The sequence below is a fragment of the Ips typographus genome, linkage group LG4, assembly GCF_016097725.1.
Source record: "Ips typographus isolate SLU linkage group LG4, UJ_Ityp_2.0, whole genome shotgun sequence".
Taxonomy (NCBI): domain Eukaryota; kingdom Metazoa; phylum Arthropoda; class Insecta; order Coleoptera; family Curculionidae; genus Ips; species Ips typographus.
The window spans coordinates 6444783-6466486 of NC_138425.1; the positions used below are offsets into that span (position 1 = coordinate 6444783).

Sequence of the window (21704 nt, forward strand, 5' to 3'; positions counted from 1 at the left end):
TTTAATAATTTCATCTTTGTGTTGTAAATACTTTGTTTAATTTGACACGCTGAGATTTTTAACAAAATGATCTTAGATTTCACCTGACTGGCTAAATTGTTTTTACTATTTTTTGATACTGCGTATTTTGTGGGACAAAATAAAATACATTATAGTCATGATGCTGCAGAATTATTCACGAGTTAAAATTTTCATGAAAACGTAAACGATGAGAATTTACCCCGTTTTTTTTTTTAAACTTTGTCGAGGTTTTCCGTCACTGTAAAAATACGTTTCGCGCACTTGCAAAACTCTCGGTCGTTTATTAATAGTCCTCAAAATAAATGATCGCACCTAGTTGAAAGAAGAGAGTCGTATTTTTTATAAAACAGTCATCTCGAACCTATTTAGAATCGTCGGTTTGTTGCCAAAACCGCGACCGTCCGTCTCCCAGTACTTCAGTCCGACCGGTCCGGGCCGGTTTGACAAAAAACCGTTCCAGTGATCCAGTTTCCGGCACCAAAATTAAGCAAACAGGAATTTCGGATATTCAGTGGCCAGGCAGAGTGTGAGTTTCCAAATATTTCTTATCCCTCTCCACAATTTTTTTCTCCGGATCATGCTTAATCCTAGTTTGATTATTTTTAACTTGGTTGCCTCAATCTATTTAATCCTTCAATTAATCTAACCTTTGGATAGAAACTTAAAGGAACTGTACACCTACACTGTCCAGGAATTTATGTCGCATACATTTAAAGAGGTCATATTTCAGAAACAAATCAAAAATAGACATTTCTGATGTTTGGACTTTGAAAAGGAAAATAGTGTTATTTTAAGACTATTTGCTTAGCAATCGGACCTAGACGGCTCCACATAGAACAACTTAAGCTTTATGGGGATATTTGATTGATTTTTATGGGCGATCTTTGTAGGACGAGACGGAGAACGTGTGTCGTAAAGTGAGATCGTCAATTTGGGTTGACGACAAAACGTTTTATGATGTATATACGCTGAAAGACAATGCCCGTAGTTATAAAATCGAGATTACATACGTGTTCATATCTTTCAGTTGATTAAATGCCAACCCCGTCTCTACTTATTGTAATAAGAACTTATGGGAGTTTTTTTGCTCCTCGGGTTCAAAAAGCCAGTTTTATAACCAAGTTTAGTTTGATTGAAAAGTTATAGTTTTCAGGGAAAAGAACTACTGACAGAAACCTGCAATATCAAGATAAACAAACGTTTACGATAACTAATTAACATTCATCCTGTTTCTTAAACTCTATTTGTGGGATATTTATAGTTTTCTAACCTATTTTTTGTTACGGAAACTTCCAGCACTATATTTAATCCAAACATTTAAAAGCCAGTTCAGTGTTTTACTTACTTCTATACAAACTTTTTCTTAACTTAAAGGTAAAATTCAACGAATTTTTAAGTTGTTAAACGTTTAAGGTCACTTTGTTTTGAGTTATTTTTAATATTTTAAGCAAATTTGTCAACGTGCTTTGTTTAATTACACTACCAAAGGCTGTGAAACAAATACTCACCACTGTTTTTAATGCAATTAATAAAAAAGCTGTTGAGAGGTTACCGAATAACTTTCACAACAACAGATAATGTCAACATACATTTTATTAATTTGAAAATTAACCTAGTTGCCAAACCTGGCCGCTTACCAAATATTTTGGATCAACTATAAATTGCCATGTTTGTAATAAAACTCCATGTTTTAGTATGGTTTTTGACCAATAATGGTTCGCATAAATGGTGTTTTATAATAGCAAACCAAACAATTTTATTTATTTGGTTTTTGTAAAATAAAATAAATTCATGAACTTGAAGCATAAAGTGATTTCATTTTACATCTATCAAAATTTTAAGTTCAAGCTGTCAATGAAGACAGTTGTGGCAACAAAGAGAATGTAGTGCTTAGGCCCCAATAACCAGTTGTACTGGTTTTGTTAATAATTAAACATTGCGAATAATAATATTGTTACACAATACAAGTATCAGTCAGAACAGCTAAAAATTCAGAGTTTCAACTCAACATTGGTTGAGTTTAACAAACTTCAGCTCTCACATTTGACGAAACTAGTTTAATGTTAACTCAATTTCATTAAAAAATTTAAAAATGCATCTAACAACTGAAACTGGGAAATATTTATATTTTTAATGTGGAGAATATGGTAATATTTTCTGCACTGTACGTGTAAATTTTTAATAAATTGCTTCCCGGTTCGTAGCCTCATCTGAAACTCGTGCCGTTTTAATTACACTCTACATACACGCAGCATTAATCAGGAAGCCCCACTATAGCAATCCAGAAAACCGCCAGTCTAGAGGGTAAAAGTGATTATAACCAGTGCAAATTGTTCTTTCAGGTTACGAAAATAGCAGCAGAGGGTAGAGTTTAATAGAGGCAGCCCCCAGGGGCCTCGGATAAACTAGCTGCGATTAGAAACCAAACCGAGTGCGAAATCCCAAGCCCAAGTAAGTTGAACAACTAACACGTATTTCACATGAATTGCTACGGTTGGCTGGCCTGCTTCCTTTCGCCATTCTTATGAAACTGGAATGAGCTGCTTTTGGACTGAATGAATAAGATGAGTCTTGTTTATGGACTCAAAGTTTCTCTCCTGGCAATCAGAAGCAGAACTCTAAGTTTTGGCGTTTATTTAGCAAAGCAATTTACTGCGTTTCATCAAAGCCAGATTTGAATCCATTAATGCACTTTGACGAGTAAATCGCCTAGTAAAAAAATGAAACAACATTCAAAATCAATTAGGGCTTTGAATGATTTATAGACGGGCAATTTTCATGCCGTTTCGTTTGTACTAATAATTCCAATTGGGTGTGTTGTTTCAATTTACACGGTTAACTTTGCTTTATCGATTCTGAAAACCCGCTTATAAATCATTGGATATATTTTTTGCTCCCAGGCGGTTATCACTTATGCAAATCTCGTAAAACGCCGTGCTTTATGAATATGTAATAAACGTTTGTCCCTTTTTTTTATCACTACGAATGTCACCGAAAGTTTATATGATGTAACATAAAAAAAGCTTTTTTTGGTTTATTGTTAGACATATACAACGGTATTATGCTTTTCCAGTCTTGGTAAAACAAATTTAAGCTTTATTCAACCGAACAAAAGTCGAAAATCGTTGATCTTCAAGAAGAGTTGCATTTGCGAAAAATTTTAGCTTTTTGAGCACAATGAAAAATTAAATTTCCAAGGTTTGACTATTAAGGTCCAAGAAGTATTGAAGGCTTTGTCATATAGTATATTAAATATCATAGTTTGTGTAACTTTTGGAGCTACTTATTAGGTTTATTGAATTTTACATTACCATAATCAGTGCAAAGTAATAAATATAGTTTGGTAATGCTTAATCCTTTAAATTTGCAAAATAGATACCCAGAGTACTCGCCTCTTTACATGCAATTGCTGTTATTTAAAACCTTGTCCTAACATGTTTGAAAGAGTTGTAGTTTCGGGAATAAAATTACTACATTAGAGTTCAGCGTTTTGAAAATCCTTGACTTTGAAGTAAATTTTTAGTGTTTTTGAGTTTGGAAATGGAGTTTCAAAACAGTTTTCAAAGTTTCCAAGTGAATCTGTAAGTTTTCAAGTCAATTTTAAGGCTTAAAGTATTTGAGTCAAAGTAGTACACAAGACATTATACTTGATAGTGTAATTTCCAATCTTCCAAGATAGTTTTCACACTTTCGATGGAAAACAAGAAGACATTTTCAAGTCACATTTAAGGCTAAAATTCTTTGAATCAAGTTAAGACATTACAAGATTGACTTAAAAATCAAATTTTTAAGCTTTTAAGAAGGTTTTCAGTTTCCAAGCGAAACAGGACATTTTCCAGCCAATTTTAAGTCTCACAGAATTTGAATAAAGTAGGAAACATTGAAATTGACTTTATAGACAAAATTTGTAGTGAATAGTACAAAGTGTGGTAAGTACAAAGTTGTCAGTAGAGTAATTACATTAAATTTAGTTGGAACATAACACTTACTAATACAAAAAGTGAGCGTGGTTGGCGTAGGTCAATCATGTAAAATAAAAATATTTTGCTGTAAAGTAAGGCAGTCCTATTAATCATCAGTCACATTGTATATTGTACAACAAGAATGTATATGATATATCGAACGAAGGCTATATGGACCGTACACTCGAGTTTTGCAGTTTATTTTTTTTACTAATTGAAATTACTTACCAAATTTTACAGAAAAAAATCAGTTTATATCAGTTTTGAGTCATAGCAGCCACCAATTTTTCCTTTCCCTTCGCCGGGGAAAAAGTTGTGTGCCAACTTAATCAATTTCAAATCTCACGCCTAAAGATGCCTGTGATATTGTTAGTTGCAATATCTACTCTCTAACGTTAAGGAAAAAGTAGATATCTCTGTAGAAATAGCAAAATATAGGTATTTGTATAAGAAGATCATGAACAAAACTGTAAGACTTTAATTCTCAACCATGCTTTTGACTTTTACTAAATTTTTCTCTTCTCAGTTTTATGAAATGTGGTTGTTCAGTATAGCTTCGTTTTTGAAATATTTAATTCAAAAAACAACATTTTAAAGCACATTATTTTCTTCAAACACTTGTACTAAACTATCATTTTGAAGCAAATGAACCAAACAACTTAATAGACCTGTTCAAACCCCAAATAATACAATCAAATTTATTATTACTGTCTACGTGGCTATTAAGCTAACGTAAATGTTCCATCACAAGTACGATTATAAGCTATTACTGCACGCATTAAGCCTGAAGTGAGCTTACAAAAGAAACTCATATAAGGGATGACGAAGGGTAACGACTAAAACGTTCGCACAACGCGAACAAAAAACAGGAATTAAAGCCAGACGGGCATTGTTTTGACGATTATTAGAGTTTCTCTAATAAAAATCACAATATGCTAAATTAAAAATGCCGCAACAGTGAAAATAAAACGGATCCGGGCCGAAATATGGCTGGCAATTTGGGCAATTACGTTTCTGGCTAGAGGGGTCATTATTTGTTGGAATGGCCCCCACTCGAAATGGAAAATATGAAATGGGAGATGTTTATGTTCTACATGAAAGTAAGTTTATATTTTTATTTTCAGACGGAAATCGCTTAGTCAGCTATAGAAAGTTGCTTTCAAAATACAGCTCTTCCCAGAAAGTCATGTCTAATGTTCTCGTGCTTGAATCGAAAAGTGAATTAGACATGGATAAAGAACATTTGCTTTTCCATAAAAGAAATGCATAAAATTTGAATTGAATTCGTTTCAGGTCCGGCTTTTCCTCTTTAAATTCTGGCCGTTTTGCCTGCATAAAACTACAATTCGAACTTTGTTGTTTACATGAACGATTCGGGAAAATGAATTCGCTTTGGCACTAACAAGAATTGGTCATGACCATTCCAGTGCTCGGGTTTATCCCGCCAAAACCGAATTTCGAACAATGCGAAAACAACTCATACATACAAATAAGTGACGAGGAATTTAAAATAGCGCATTAAAGACACTTCAAAGGTATTCGAACACGTCTTTCTTCTCTGTTTTAGATCCGTTATTCTAAACGAAACAGTCTAGTAATTAACTCTAAAGACGTTTCTAAAACAAACAGGTATTTCCACTTCGAGTCCGCGCATATATCGCACGGGAATTTCCAGTTTAAATTGTCTGGAAAGTAAATTGCTTACCTGGAGAAGAGACAAATTTCCTTTTGTTTAAAGCCACTTAGAAAAGTAAGATTGCGTCTGTGTAAGCCTCGATAAGGTGTGCATCATCAACTGCCGGTTTTATGCAAAATACAAAAAGCTTGTTAGTGGTAGCTTTGCCCGTACATCAGATCGGTGGAGCTGAAATGATCTAAAATTAAGTGGATTTAAATTTAGCGCAAATCGTTGTTAATGCGATTGTGGCGCTATCTTTACTAATGAAGGTGATACTTTAAAATTTTTGGCAAAAATCCAACTGACGATTGCTCGTACTGGTACTATTTAGTGTTTTAAATGAATGTTAGGTGGCAGCATCTTAATTGTTTAGTATATTTTAAAAACTTACTTAAAAAAGCAAGTTGAATGAATAATTTACGTTTACTTATTACGGTTAACTTTGGGAATCAAGTTAATAAACGGACCAAAAATCATAAACTTTGTAAAATAAAAACAGCTTTTACAACCCCAAACTTTTTTTAAAAAATCAAACAGAATAAATAATGCAAATTGTTCATTTGACTAATTCTACGAGCAACAACTAAACTTAAAGTATCCTAATTAATTTTCTCTGGTTTAAAAAACCTGAAATAATTCAATTACTCATTGTGTTTGGCTAAAATTGAAAAAAACCAGGCTTTGTTTATGTTAAATCACGATCATTTGCATTAATGAGGCTACTCTAAAAAGAAAAAAGGCTCTTGTTAAAGCGCAATTAAAATTTCAACCCCTGACTGAAAAGGCAATGGCTGAATTTTTAATTTACGTTAACTGGATCTTTCATAACTTTTCCAGTTTTGTAAATTGCTCTTGAGGGAAAAATGGTTCCAGAACCTTGTGTGTTAGAGAATCAGGACGTATGTGTTGTACTGACAAAATGGGCACAAAAGTTTTTAAACATTTATGTTTAATACCATTAAAACAGGTGATATTGAATTAAAAATAATCTTATTTCTTTGTTGTGTACCACAATTTGAAAATTTAAAGGTTTACGTATATGAGCAAAAAAAAGTTGGTATGTGTAATTTACGATTTTAGAGCGAATTAATATATAATAATTTAAAATCAATTTCACTTAAATTTTACAAAAACTGTATCAGTAAGAACATCGTTACTTTGAAACAAAAAACTGTTATAGCGGGATTTATTATTGTAACAAATAATAATGAGAAAGTAAATTGAATCTAATTGACGTTCTATTTGTTAAAACTGAAGCAATCAGTATTCTGTCTATTTAAGGGTCCATTTACACAGTCAAATCGTTATTTGTAGGTAATTATTCGAACTGTATCAAGGCTACATTGTGTATAGGTTCAGTTAAGCTCACAGAATAAGACAAACTTTAAAACTACAGTTTAATCGAAACCTGTAAAAGTGACCTTTAACGGTTTTTTATTATAGTTTCCGTCTTAAAAGTCTATTTTACATAGTGCAGTTAAACTTGTAGTTAACTAAAACATACTAAAATTATTCACCAAAATACAAATAATGATAAGACCTCAGTTAAAACTGAAGGAATAAATATTTGGTCGGTTTAAGGGTCCATTTACACAATTAAACCCTAATCTATAGTTAATGCACTACTGTGTTAAGTTTAATGGTGTCTAGATTCGGTTAAACTGGCACCATTCCATCATTGTGACTTCAAATTTAGACGCGTTATGATGAATCGATGAATGACAAAAATTAGTAAGCGGTTTTCTTACTCACCTTGTATTTAAATAATTTCCAGGTGCTCGTGTACCAACTACTACTAATATAATTTGGTGTTAAAGGACACGTGCTGAAGAATAGTTTGAAAATATTGAAACTTGTGTCAGAAAACTTGAAATTCTACTTCCACTTCTTATTTTAGTTTTAACGGACAATCGAATTTTATCACACTTTTGCACGTGTCAGGGTTATATTTTTAGAGCAAATTTCATATTTCCAATCACAGACCGAAGTTTAACTTCTTAATTAAAAGGAAAAAAAACGTATTTAAAGACCGTTGTGATGTTTGCACAGCGTATATCGTCAAATTTGATTTATCAATCAATAAAAGGCAATTAACTTTCCACGGGGCTAAGAAAGATGAGCCGAAGAGTAATTTCCTTTGCGAAATTCGGAGTTTCATACGTTTTTCAGTTGGAAAAACATCCAAACCGTTGAGACTTTAATCGGGATTTTTTATCGCGGTTTATTTGCACGGCGAAGCTGGTTAATTAAGATCAATCAACTCGTGAACATGAACATAGACTTTCTGAAACTGACTCATTCTGCTGTATAAACTACTAGAAATGTCTTGAATGAATCGTTAACTGTTTTGATCTAAAGCAGCAGTTCTTGGGAAGAAAGTGTTGTACCGTGTAAGTCACACTTAACTTAAGCTATGCTTAAAGTACCGAGAAAGTATCTTTTTAACGAATCAAAGTGACATAAAATGTTATTTCAATATATTCGACAAATGACAACGTGATTATTAGGACATATAACCTAAATGAATAAGATATTAAAATTAATGTATCTGAAAAATTAAAAACAAAAAAAAACACAAAAAAACGACAAATATAAAATGATATGAAATATGCCAAAAAAATTGAGTTTAGAATTTTTATATGATTTTTGTTTGAAACCATGGAAAAATGTAACTGAAGTGAGCCTTCTAAACGATGGCAAGCAAAAATAGAACATGCTGATGTAAAGTAATATTTCCTCATTATAATAGGTTAGAGAGAAGATGTGGCATACTAAAATAGTAAATTAATAAAAAACATGTTTTAACATGTGACAAACAACAAACGTTTGAAGAACATAAGGTAGATTATGAAAACCACATTGAAAATATCCGTTTAACAATAAATCTTGAGTTTGAAGTCTTTATAAGAATTAGAAGTTGTTATGATCATAAAACTATTTTTAGGAAGTTCTTTTTAAAAAACTGATAAGCATTATAAAGAAATTCATAGTTAATATATGAGACACTAATTAAGACAGTCTGTACAATAATCAATATAAAAATTTTCTTAATGTTCAAAATATTTAATCAATCGACTAGAAACATAAAGAAGACAATCTAATACTGGACAAAGAAGGAATACAAAAAAGTACAAAAATTATTAAAACAAGACAGAAAATAATGTAATAAAAAAAGTTATGAAGGAATGACAGGATAGAATGTCAAAGTGAGCTTTTGGATCAATTTAAACTAGCTTATACTTTATATTTTTAACTTAACTTAGTCGGTATATCATACACAGCATATAGAAAGCAAATAATATGAATTCAGAAAAATCCTTATTGGTTTCCCTTCGGAGGGCTCTTTCGATTATTCCGCGCTGTGATATATGCCCTTTTTACCGAGTGAACTGCGAATGGTCCAATATTTTCCCATACGAATGTTCCTTTCGAGTGGAAAATGTTAACTCGACTGCTGATTCGGGGACAGCGTGAAATACGTGAGGCGTTTTTCATGGATGAACTTTTTTTTTTGAAAACGCCACTGGATTTGAGGGAAAAGATTTTTTTCTTTGATCCTAGGATTTTCACCGGATCAATCACGAGGCGCACGTGTAGCCCTTTATTTTCGTTTGTAAATTGTTTTGGACTTTTTGTTTATACCAATTTCGCGCAGCTTTGTTCTAAAAATACACATATTTAAGTCCCGGGTTTGTGCATAAGGTAGTTTTTATTGTCAGTCTTACCCTGGCGCGAGAACTTCATTTCCCCGGTGGAATGTTTCATAAATAAGCACGCTAAAGTTTGTTAAACATTAATTTACCGTCGGTAGTGCTTTCAGTGCATGTATGTTTGAATTAAAAACAAGGTAAGTGGTAAGCAAAAAAGTGACTTTTATTTTAAAAGAACTTCTAGTTTTGGATATTTTGATGGAAATATAAATTCCCGTCACTAAGATCCAGATGGTTGTTTTGAAAGAAAACGTTTTGAGATCTCCCACACGAATTTCCGATCGACGTTGTTTCAAGTTTGCTAGTATGCAGTGGCGTCCCAAAAACACTCTTTTTCCAAGCTGAAAATTACAGTTAGTATGTTAGCATCATATGGTTGAATATTCTTGTCCGACATTACGAGTCAATAACTTTGGCAATTAGCAAAAGTTCTTCAACAAAGGACATTGTCCTTATTCCCAGAATAACCGGACGGAATTAGTCGTAATTTCTATTTTGGAGGCGACAATAGAGTGTGTGGACTACTCGTGCCTACTCACAATTTGTGTTAAATTCTAGTAACTACGACACGAAAACGTGGGTTTATGGCACAACCTCAAAAACTACTAAAAAGAAAATATTGAACCCAATATGACGGCACAAGTAAATAGAAAAATCTAGAACACATTTGATAACATTGCCAATTCGGCCTACGCTCCCGTTGGCCCCCCTTCTAGGGGTCCCACTGTTTTGTTCACGTTGTGAATATTTTCGCCCATTCCCGAAAAATTAGAACGAACGAACACACTCGGTCTAAAATAAGACACGCGGACCTTCAATATAGGTGTCAAACGATCCTGAACACTGCACATTCGATCCCGCTTTCCGTCCTTTGCCGGTTTGCTTTCCGTATAGACTTAGTGATGAAGTGTTTCCTTTGTTGTGGTTCCTTTGTGATTTAGTTGCGGACACAGCTGTTAATTGTGGATTTATTAAAGGTCAGGCAATTGTTTTGCAGTTAATTGAAATTTGATGCAAGTTTACAAAGCTATTTTTTTGACAATTAGTTAAATTTGTAATCTATGTTGATATGACAAGAAAAGCTTATTGAAGATTTTTACAATTCCAAATAACAATTATAATATTATTACAGTTTAAGTGAAACTCAAGATAGAGAAAAGACATTAATGCATGAGCCATTATTACTCAATGACATATCGAATTGACCATGGATGAAACAAAAAGTAATCCTTAACTGGTCGTTTATGTTTAGAACCTGACATATTTCGCAAAATAACCATTTCAGTCCTATTAGGGTGATCTTTAATATTCCTTGATTTCTAACATGCGAATTCATTGGATTTCATGACTTAAATCGCATATTATTTTTTGATGTTTGTAGGGTCCTGGTAGCATCTGTCTTAATGAAAAGCCAATGAACTTTTGACTCATAGAATCAAGTGCAAACGTCAATATGTGCTGATAACCATGCTGAGTTCTTGAATCTCAATCGGAATTTTCAAAAGAAGTGTTGATAGAATGTGACAGAAGTGGTTGACAATAGCAAGTTCCTGTCACATTATACATACTTTTCTCTTGACAACTCCTTTTCCTCGTTCCAAGAATATACACTCTGATACTACGATGTACCATATCATTTCTTACATTATTCACCTTGAAGTAGAGGATCTGAGGATGTGCATTCTTCTAAATTCTTTGAAGGTTTTACCAACTTGCTATTTTAATTAAAACACCCTGTATATTATTAGATTTTTGAATACTTTGATCGATTTTAAATTTGAATACTTTAACGTAATAGAACCTATATCTATCTACAACGTTTTTGAGATATTGACGTTTGAAAAACTACATTTTCAGATCTTGTAGTGTCATAGCCACACGGCTTGAATTATCCTATCTTAACTTTTGAGATCTATCATATTGGTGACATTTTTTATTTAAACAGGTGTAAAAAAATGTATAACAGTAAAAAAATGTCAAACTTTTCAATATAACCATGCAATAAATCTCAAAAAGTAAAAATAGGTAGGTATATGCAAGCATCTCATTCTGGTTAAGAGCTATGACACTCCAAAATCTAAAAACGTTATTTTTCAAACAGCCAAAGACCATTGCAGATAGATATAGGTTATTGGTACCTACTTTTGGTATAACCGGAGGTGTCACAACATTGAAAATATTTTAGTTAATTGCCTATTAACTTGCCTATTGGTAGTTTCTCTTATTTCGATTGAGACACCTTGTAGTGTTGATCTTTCCCCTCAAATTAATTTAATTTGCAAAATATGACTAAGCTAGAAAACTACCTGAAAATATAACAATACAAGTTGATATGACGTTTTGTTGAGTTGGCAGCGGTGAGCGCTGTTGTCAGATTTATGTAGCTGAATACGTTGATGTCATTCTTACTTTTTAGAGGTCTCTGGCATTTAGAAAGTTATCAGTAGTGTTGGTAGGTTCAAAATGGAAGCTTTTGGCAGAAAATTCCTAGAAGACGCTTGTAGAAGTTTCTGGAAATTTTTGATACATTTTCACTAATATTTAGAGATTTGTATTATGAGATTATGAGATAGGTATTCTGAAAAAAATACTAGAAGTATTTGGTGCTAAAAGCACATTAAATGTCTAACAAAGTTTTCAAGGCATTTGGCGATATTAAAAAAAATCAGTTAGAGGTTTACAAGAGTTTTTCAGAGGTCTCTGGTATGTAAGTAATTCTATAGGCATATGGCATTTTTTGGAAAATTTTAAGAGACTGGCAAGAGCTGCAGCAATTTAAATTTTGATCTTCGGTGTAATTAAAATTATCAAGGATATCTTTAACTATACTGATTAGTAAAGTACTTGCATATCTTGCACCCTAAATGCCTTATTAACATTGTAATGATCATAATAAAGAATTTTCTTTATTAAAAATAATATTGGGTTGAGATAATGAAAACCATTGCTCCTAAAATAAATTATAATAAAACCTGACTAATTGCCTTACAGATCAAATAGTTTTGCAACTATGCCAGTATTTACATTTAATATTCAAAAAGTCTACGTCAGTACAATAATATTACGTCAAAATACGATGTTGCCAATATCTGTAATTGCTTAAAATAGTACGATTTCCCTGAATTTCAAAAAAACAAAAACAAGTCACAATTTTATTTTATGGTCGGCATTAAATTTTGTTTAACGAGGTTAAAAAAATAGAATCCTTTCTAAAATTTCTACAATATGGAGCAATAAAACCATGTCAAATTTCAAGTTTGTGTAAGCAAAATAGCTTATGCTATATTTAAAACGGGAAAGGTAAACGTCACAAAGATCATTTCACTTCCAAGGCGTCGCGACGCACATGAACTCGTCGAGTACGAAAACTGATACTCACTGCCAGTGGCGTACACTTTTTGCTAGCATGTGTTCAAATTTGACTTTTGCTTTCACAGTGATGCGAAACTGACACTTCTTGAAGCAAATGCAACACTTTAAAATCGGAATTTTGTTTTCTTGCGGCTGCTGTTTAATAAAACCCGTTTTATATCACAGCCTTCATTCTTATAAACGTCTGGCAAAATTCCATCCTTCGGAGTTGTAAAACACTTTGAATGTTTCACTGAAAATAACCCAGATCTTTAAATAAACTCTGCCTGAAGTGCTTTTTCTCTCACTTTTTTTTTGCAACTTAACCAGTTTTTGATCATTGGGTGCAAAACAACCATAAACTGTATTATTAACCCGCAAGGAACGTTCAAATATTTATTGTTGTAATCGAAAATAGCACGAACCAATCCAGTCGTGATCATAAATTCGAAAATAGTGCTCCACGCCCGATTTGCAATCGATATTTTTAGTTCACAATTTGCTAAAAGTAGCCCCAACGGAAAAATATAACCAGAATTTTTCATTTCCAGACTGAAAATTCAAAATGGAACAATTCGAGCAATTGTTGACTTGCGCAATATGCTTGGATCGGTACCGGAACCCCAAACTGCTACCCTGCCAGCACAGCTTTTGCATGGAACCCTGTCTTGAAGGTCTTGTGGATTACGTCAGAAGACAGGTACATATATTTTTGTATATTGTTTGATTGTTGTTGTTATCTGAGTAAAACTTAATTAAGCACTATAATTTTTGTGAATTATAATACTTGAAAAAATACAACAAATGCCCTGGTTATTTATACAGGCACTGTACAAACGTTCCTGTTTAATTGCTTTGTCGACGTGCACATAAAACCGGTTAAATTTCAGTTTTTAAATAAACCTTTCATCCACATACCACAATAACAGATACGAATTACAATTTTAATATTGAAATTGGGCAAATATAATTTCATAAAACAATGAATTCATTTGCAATACTGATAGCAGTATTTTTATAATCTTCTCTAAATATTGTCTAATTAAATTCACGCATTTTAGAACATTTTCGTCGTTTAAGTCTGCTAATGGGAATGCTTACTGTTATCTTACTACGTTAACGGAATTTCAAATTAAATTTCCCTCGTTCACATAGATGAGACAGACAAAAGCTCTCTTGAGTTGTACCAATATAAGGGTAATAATTATGTTAATTCACTTATGCTTTCAGAATTACTAAACAATCAATACGTTTTAAAAGTTTGAGTAATCTTAAGTAAATTTTCCTGGATGTTAACAGTTTGACCTTATGATACATTTGGCAAGTACAGTGTTTTTCACGTCTTTTATCAATTTGCACATTACGAAACTAGCGTAGGAAGTGTAAAATTTTAGAACAGGCTTAGTAAAAGTAGGTATCTGAAAATAGTCAATTATTTTTGGCAAATTGAGGTTTTGCGTTCCAATCTTGTCTACGAAAAATTTTAATCAAGAAGTTAAATAATTACTAAATAAACAATAAAAATTCAATAATATTTTTAAAATTATTCATTGCAACAAAAAGACATTTAACAACAATGTGACTCTCCTTATCCTGGACACACTGTATAAAAGGCAAATTGACTTAGTAACTTTCGTCAAACTTAAATACTGCACTTCAGATATAAAAGCAGTTTTTATAGAACATAAACTACTGCTAAGAAGAAAATTAAGATAAATCACCTTCAAAACCTTCATGCAGACTTTAAAATAATGGAAAACACAACACAACAAACTAAAATACAAATTTATGTATAGAGTGTTTCTAGAAGTTTTAATAGGAAAATATTACTTCTCCAACTTAGACGCAGCAAAATTACTACGTTTACACGGCGAAAATAATGCAAGTATTGACTTAGACTTGAGTGAACACTGCTGTTGTTGACAATGCTGCTTAAGAAATAAAATTTTAGTAAAATTGTTATTAAAGCAGAATCAAGAAGTGTCATATTATTCAAAACGTGAAACCCTTTAAGACCCTAAGTGATCTGTGTAAATGTTTCAGTTAACTTAACTAAATGAATTATTAACAAGGCATCTTTGTTGGGGCACTACTATATCACATATTCATTTAGTCACTAAACTTCGAATTATTTAACAAACAAAATCCTTTTCTAGGTTAAATGTCCAGAATGTCGTGCAGAACATCGCATCCCTTATCAAGGTGTGCAAGGATTCCCCACCAACGTCACCCTTCAACGTTTTCTCGAGCTCCACATCGAAATCACCGGAGAACTGCCGGATCCAACCAGCGGCCAAGTAATGGAACGCTGTAACGTCTGCTCCGAAAAAGCTTACTGCAGCTTTTGCCATCACTGCGACAAGAAAATCTGCGAAGAATGCAAAGGTGCCCACATGGAGATTCTACGTAGAGAAATCTCCAGGATAAACAATCAAGTGAGACGTGGGCTGCACAGACTGCAGGACAGTCTGAATTTGGTGGAGAAAAACACGCAAAACATCCAGACTAACTGTTTGTCGGTTAGCGAGGAAATTGAGGAAATTTACAGGCGATTGAGCAAAGCTTTGAAAGACCGGACCGAGTATTTACGAGGAGAAATCGACCGCTATTTAACCACAGAAGGGCGCACGCTTAGTAGCTTAAAAGAAAATTTAGAGCAAGAAATTTCAAATATACTGAGTAACTGCGATTTGGCCGATAAACACATGAACGAAAGCGTTGATATTTGGGATGATTGCGAGCTGATGGATGCCAAAGAGATATTTTTGAAAACCATTGAGTTTATTCGCAACTTTGAGTACGAAAACACCGACTACTCGAGGAAGATCAGACTGATCTTAGCTCATGACCCTAATCAGTTAGTGTTACATGTAGCCGGCTTCGGAGACCTGAACATCGCTAACAGTAACAATCCATTTTCGCAAGGTACCAGCACCGGGTTATTGCAACCTCCAGGTCCTGGTTTAATGAGGTCAAAGAGCGACCATAGACTAGCGTTTAGAAACCAAGATCCAAGTTACGGTGAAAGGGGGTACGGTGAACAAGAAACTGAACCTGTGTTGAGTGGTAGAAAATTCGGAGAACGTCACCAAAAAGGTGAAAGATACGGTTCTAGTTACGGAAGAAGCGGAGGTGAATATGGTGATGATTATGATCACGACAGTAGCACTAGAAGTGCTAGAAGCAAATACAGCAGTAGATTCAGAAGGAGAAACACCATTGGAGATGATGAGTCTGATAATGAAAATAGTAGAGTGAGATTCCATGATCAACAAAAAGGCCACGAAAGGGAAAGACCTCTAGACACTGAAGACGTAACTAAAGGTCCTCTTAGTGGCATTACCAGGCTGGCGGATTCTCCGCGGGTCATGAAGAAGTTGCAAGAGAACCCAACGGGAAAAAAAGAGAAAAAGGACACTCCTGCTCAGCCTCAGGCCCCGAAACAACCTCAGGTGGTACCTAAAAGACCACCTCAACCTACCACTCGTCAAGTAAGCGAGGAAGATGAGATCTCTAGAATTAAAAAACAAAACAAAGGGGCTACTACGTCCACAGAGACGACTACACCTACCACCGAAACTAGACCGACTGAAACTAGAGCTACGGTGGAAGAAAGACACCCGATCGTTCAAAGGAAAACACCCGCCCCCGAGGTGAGTTTGGATCGGCCGTTTCCATAGCCTCACTTATGTTGTTGTACCTGATAAGATACTTACTAGATTAGAATAACGTACCTTTTAAGTTGCTTGCTGTCCGTGTAGTGGTACACACACCTACACACTCATTATAGTGGCATGTTTCTACTTTACTTCCACTTCCTCTTTTTTGTTGTTTTGGTGTGAAGCATGACGACGTGTGCAAGATACTCATCCTAACGCAATGTTTTCTATAGGCCCAGTCCAGCGCCGAAGAATCAGAAGAATCAGTAAACGCGCTACCGCAAAGAAAAACTGCTGCTCAACCTAAAGCACCACAAGGCACCAGGAGACCGTCCGATGCCGGTCATAAGAAATCCGTAAGATCAGCCAGCAGCGACTCCAGCTCATCTGCTGAGAGCTCGTCATCATCAGCGGTGCGCAGCACTGGCGCCCCCTTTACAACTGAGGAAGTGAAACAAAAGTTCCTGTCGAGAAGCAGCGATGTTCCCGGAAGAAACGCAACCGCTACCAAGGAACCTCCACCACAACCAGCACCTAAGCAATTTCAAAGTCGATTTTTGAACTCCAAGACTGCTCCTCCAGTAAAAAAGGATGACGAAGAGTCTGAAACTAGCTCAGAAGAGGAAACGGAAAGTGAAGAGGAGTCCGACGAGCCGTCTAGTAAGATCGCTGAAGAAAAGATGGCTAAAAGTGACATCGGCCCTCTGCTAGCTCGCAGCGCGCACGCCAGGGATACTGGTGGAAAAAAAGAGGAATCTCCAATAAATAGATCAAAGTACACGTCAGAAGAAAGGTATGGAGGAAGGCGACGTCCTAACCCCGTAGAAGACGATTCATCCCGTTACGGTTACACCAGCCGTTTTTTAAATAAAAGCAAAAGTTCCGCGGCCATACCCCCGGAGGATGACGACATCCCAACATCAAAGTATGGTAACGACGATGACAGCAAATATTCCAGCGGTCGCAGCCGCTACATGGCATTAAAAGACCGCAGACAGAGGCTAGCTCGAAGCCGAAGCAGCCAACAATTCGGTGATGACGACGAGGGAGACGATTCGAGTGTAACCACCCCCATATCACCTACAACCTCCAACCCTACAGCCTACTTAGCATCACGCGGTTACGGCACTTCACAATCTGCCCACGACTTGGCACGAAGCCGATCTTCCCACGCGCTAAAAGACAATTCTCCCGAAAGATCCACGGGGGCGGCAGCATCCACCTCGGAAAAAGACGGAGCCGCCCTCAGTTCGTGGGCTAGATACTTGAAAAATAAATACGGAGGCAGAAGCGGTGGCAAAGACAAAGACAGCAGCGGGGGATCCCAAGCGGCCGGCAGTTCTTCGGCAGCAGCCAGAAGATTATCGCTGGGTTTGCCATTGAGATCGTCTACGGAATTGGCCAGCTCTGATGACGATCAAAAAAACATGCAAGGCTCCCCCACTACCCCTACAGTTATGGCAGCCGGTAAGTTGTTTGAGTTAGTTGATGCCATCGTAGCGGGTCAGGTTGTCGTTCTTTCTCCATACCTTCTTCTTCTCATCTAACGTCCACGAACACCATAACTTTCTTGCGAATGAAAATAACGAATATTGCGCGCCCTAAAACGTTGGGTGAGTAGGACCAAACTTTTTGTTTGTTGATGATCTATTTATCGGAGGGTAACTATACAATGCTATTGTAATTTTGCTTAGCGCTCACTTATATTGTTTGCAGAAAAGGGTGTTGTTTGGTTGTGATTTGTTAACCTAATTCAGCATTTAAAAAATCAGCAGAAATACATATGGAAAACATTTTAAAATTCAAAGCTTTCAAATTTAAGTTTACAACATGATAAAGGCCAAAAATCTAAATGCAAAAGTCAAGAATTTGCTGGTATAGATCACAAGCACCGATTTCATATCAATGAACGTCTGTTTATCGTTGTACCCGAAATGTTTGGTCGTTTGGTAGTCACGAAATTTCTTGCTTGTACTAGTAAAATTATAGTATTCGTTGAACACATTATACAGTCTAGAGACACCATTAATATAGTTCTAGTTCTTATGAACCTGTGGCACAAGTCTTTAACAGTCGAGAAGCAGTAGTTCATCCCAAAATTTGTTTGGGTTTTCACATATGGTATTAAAAATCTTAATTGTCAAGTTAGTAACTTTTATGTAATTAAAGCTGTTTTTTCCATTAAACAAAACTCATCCAATATAGTCCGTAATAGCTTTTCTCCTCTAAGCACTCAATCTCCTTGGCTCTAGTTGCAAGAGCAAAATAACGTTAATAAATTAGCTTTGTCGTAATCAAGTTCTTATCGAATTTACTTAAAAATTTCTGGAAAACAGATCAAAAAAGTTACAATAAGCCATTATTCGCTTTGTTTTTCTACTGGAAAGTTCAAATTAAAAGCCAACCAACGTAGAAATTACAAGTTGTAAAGTTCGAAAAGTGCCAAAGTAAATATGAGTTGTGGAAAACAATAATTAAAGAACTCTACATTTTATTTAATGAACAGTAAGATTTAGTTTAGTTCTTAAAAAGCTACAAACACTTCTTCAGTTTTGTACGGTTTTACGTTATCATAGTTGTTTGGTTTAATGTTCTTATGCAAGTCGATTCAATTAAGTAATATTGACTGAAACTATAATACAAACCAGCTATCCAGAACTATTTTTAGAAAATAGACTATTTTCCTAGAAAGTTAATTGGAAATTTTTTATTTCTATTTTTGCAAATGACTGAAGAAATAAACTCCTTTCAAGTTGGAATATAATTGATATAAATTTATTTATGTTGCTTCTTGTGTAGGTTGGTGTATACGCAAAGAAAAAACTAAATCAACCTCGTTTGTTTAATGAAATCACAATGTAAAATTTCCAACAAAATATATATTTGAAAGTAGGTTACCAACTTCGACCTTCGTCAACTTAAACTAAAACAAACATTTAGCACCTATAACTACCCAAAGTTTTAGTGGCAAGCCTAAAACATTATTGTGGCTTATATAATCCCGATAACGCAACATCCTGCATTAAAGTTCCATTTCATACTGGCTCAGTCAAACGAAAGTCAACAATCAAATATTGAAAGGACAGCTTCCTGGCGGCGGTATCGGCCCTTTTGGTCCGATCTAACGCCAGAAAGCGTTACCCAAACAAACTAGAGGACTATGTTTTGTTTGGTGCACAAACGACACAATCCTTTTTCCTCTATCGTGACCAATTATTTTTGTAAATAACCGCTTGATGTTTGGCCTGCCTATTGTTCGTATGCTTATTTTTTTGGGTCTACAAAATTAATGGAGATTGATAATCGTGTAGGTATCGCGGCAGCAGCGGCAGGTACCTCCCCTAGGAGTCAGTACCTGCAGAAGTGCCAGCAACTGTTTCAAATCGGTAGTCGGGGGAGCGAAGCCGGATGTTTTACTTGGCCACGTGGTGTAGCAGTTGGACCTGACAACTCCATTGTTGTTGCCGACTCTTCTAATCATCGTGTTCAAGTAGGTAACAATTTGTGCAAATAGACAAAAGAATCACATAAAGTCAGTTGAATCATTTGCGGAATTAAAAGAGTAAAAACTAAACTCTTGACAAAATCCTTTCAAAATGGAATCAGATAGGGTTATAACGATTCTTCAATTTTTGATTCTCACAATGAATACACGGACTTTTTTTCTTCTTTATGTCCTAGTTCTTTCACACCAGATATTTATAGGACTTAAGTTCCAGATCATATTTTTGAATATTAGTATTGACGAGAAGATTTCAGATTCTGAAAATCATTTGGCGAGAAATGTTGTATCATCTGCATATTGAAACTTGTTCAGTGTTTTTGAATCACCCATTATTTGTCAGGTTCTAGATAACTATTATTTCTGCTGATAAGTAACATATCTTATACGATAAGTTAGGTTATAAAGGAGGATTTTGTCAATTTGTCACCTATACACAATTACAATATTAAATTATTACATACTAAAATGATGTTCTTCATGGGTGCAGTCTCATGTTATATATAAAAGTCAACTAGCACCAGGTAATTGTATTCCAATTGGAATTTTAAACTAATCCGATTAACTCAAATTGTCAATAAACCTATAGTTTTAAACTAATTGTTATCATCTGATTTATCGATTGCACTAGCCTGACTAGTGACTCATATGATTTACTTGCTAATTTAATTTGCAAAATTGTCCGTTCATGTGAACAATTTTCTAGGTATTTGACTCTCGAGGACGCTTCCTGAAAGAGTTTGGCCAATATGGCAGCGGCGAAGGCGAATTCGATTGCTTAGCAGGTGTGGCCGTTAATAGGATCGGCCAGTACATCATTGCTGATAGATATAATCACAGAATTCAAGTAGGTCAATCTCATCCATTCCAAAATATTTTTTAACATTCTGTTTTTGTGTAGGTATTTGACCCCTCTGGTAGATTCCTGAGATCCTTCGGTAGCCAAGGCACATCAGACGGACGTTTCAACTATCCTTGGGGAATTGCAACCGACGCCCTTGGGTTCATCTATGTGTGCGACAAGGAAAACCACAGAATTCAGGTAAGAGATGTTTATATTCTCCCTAGTACTACCAACTTTCAACAAGTCCACGTATACAGTATTTGCGTACATTACGGGTTCTTCGTAGTTTGGGATTCGTCAAGAAAAAGCAGCAATCTGAAAGCTGTTCCGACATTTAAGCAAATGTTGCAATTCAAACAGCATTTCAAATGTTGACTGATATACAACAAATAAAACATTTTCTAGGTCTTCCAATCAGATGGAACCTTTGTCGGTAAATTCGGCACCATGGGCAACAAAGAAGGACAACTAGAACATCCCCACTACATCGCCGTGTCCAACACGAACCGAGTGATCGTGTCCGATTCAAACAATCACCGAATCCAGGTCTTTGACGTCAACGGCAAAGTGTTGTCCTCGTTCGGTCGCGAAGGCTCCGAAGAAGGCGAGTTTAAGTTTCCAAGAGGCGTGGCCGTCGATGATCAAGGCTACATTTGCGTGGCAGACTCTGGAAACAACCGGATCCAGATCTTCCATCCAGACGGAACGTTCCTGAGAGCGTTGGGAGGTTGGGGCTCGCAAAAGGGAGAGTTTAAGGGCTTGGAAGGTGTCGCTATGACGCCGGACGGTCATATCTTGGTGTGCGACCGGGAGAATCACCGGATCCAGGTGTTTTAGGTTTAAATCGCCCAAAATAAAGCTAATATCAAATTTAATTTTTTTTCTCAGTTTATGCGGTGTGTATTTAATTATCTTGTATTAATAAAGTTATTTGCATTTTTGTTAGTCGTTTTAGTTTTGTCACTATTCACTAAATT

At 35.2% G+C, this 21704-nt stretch overlaps 2 protein-coding genes across 5 annotated transcripts in view; one reads left to right on the top strand and one right to left on the bottom strand.

Moving 5' to 3' along the window:
- LOC145728257 (5-hydroxytryptamine receptor-like) overlaps positions 1 to 8125 on the bottom strand; it is a 117906-nt gene extending 109781 nt beyond the window's left edge. The window contains exons 1-2 of one of the 2 annotated variants that reach the window (XM_081978340.1): positions 7414 to 8125; positions 5689 to 5847 (exon numbers count right to left, since the gene is read on the bottom strand). The gene's annotated coding sequence lies outside the window, so the exon portion shown is untranslated. Of the gene's footprint in view, positions 1 to 5688; positions 5858 to 7413 lie in introns of both variants that reach the window. The other variant, XM_081978341.1, reaches the window with a different exon arrangement.
- Positions 389 to 21668, top strand: tn (tripartite motif containing protein thin). 3 transcript variants are annotated; one of them, XM_081978330.1, is made up of 9 exons: positions 389 to 547; positions 2364 to 2472; positions 13274 to 13422; positions 14879 to 16375; positions 16615 to 17848; positions 19693 to 19871; positions 20590 to 20730; positions 20785 to 20925; positions 21133 to 21668. In XM_081978330.1, exons 3-9 carry the CDS (start codon positions 13288 to 13290, stop codon positions 21562 to 21564), a joined length of 3759 nt encoding a protein of 1252 aa, XP_081834456.1. In that variant the 5' UTR covers positions 389 to 547; positions 2364 to 2472; positions 13274 to 13287; the 3' UTR covers positions 21565 to 21668. The 3 variants fall into 3 exon arrangements, with proteins under 3 accessions (XP_081834456.1, XP_081834458.1, XP_081834457.1); XM_081978332.1 differs by lacking the exons at positions 389 to 547; positions 2364 to 2472 and adding an exon at positions 9355 to 9508; XM_081978331.1 differs by lacking the exons at positions 389 to 547; positions 2364 to 2472 and adding an exon at positions 10115 to 10348.
- The last annotated feature ends 36 nt before the right edge of the window (positions 21669 to 21704 follow it).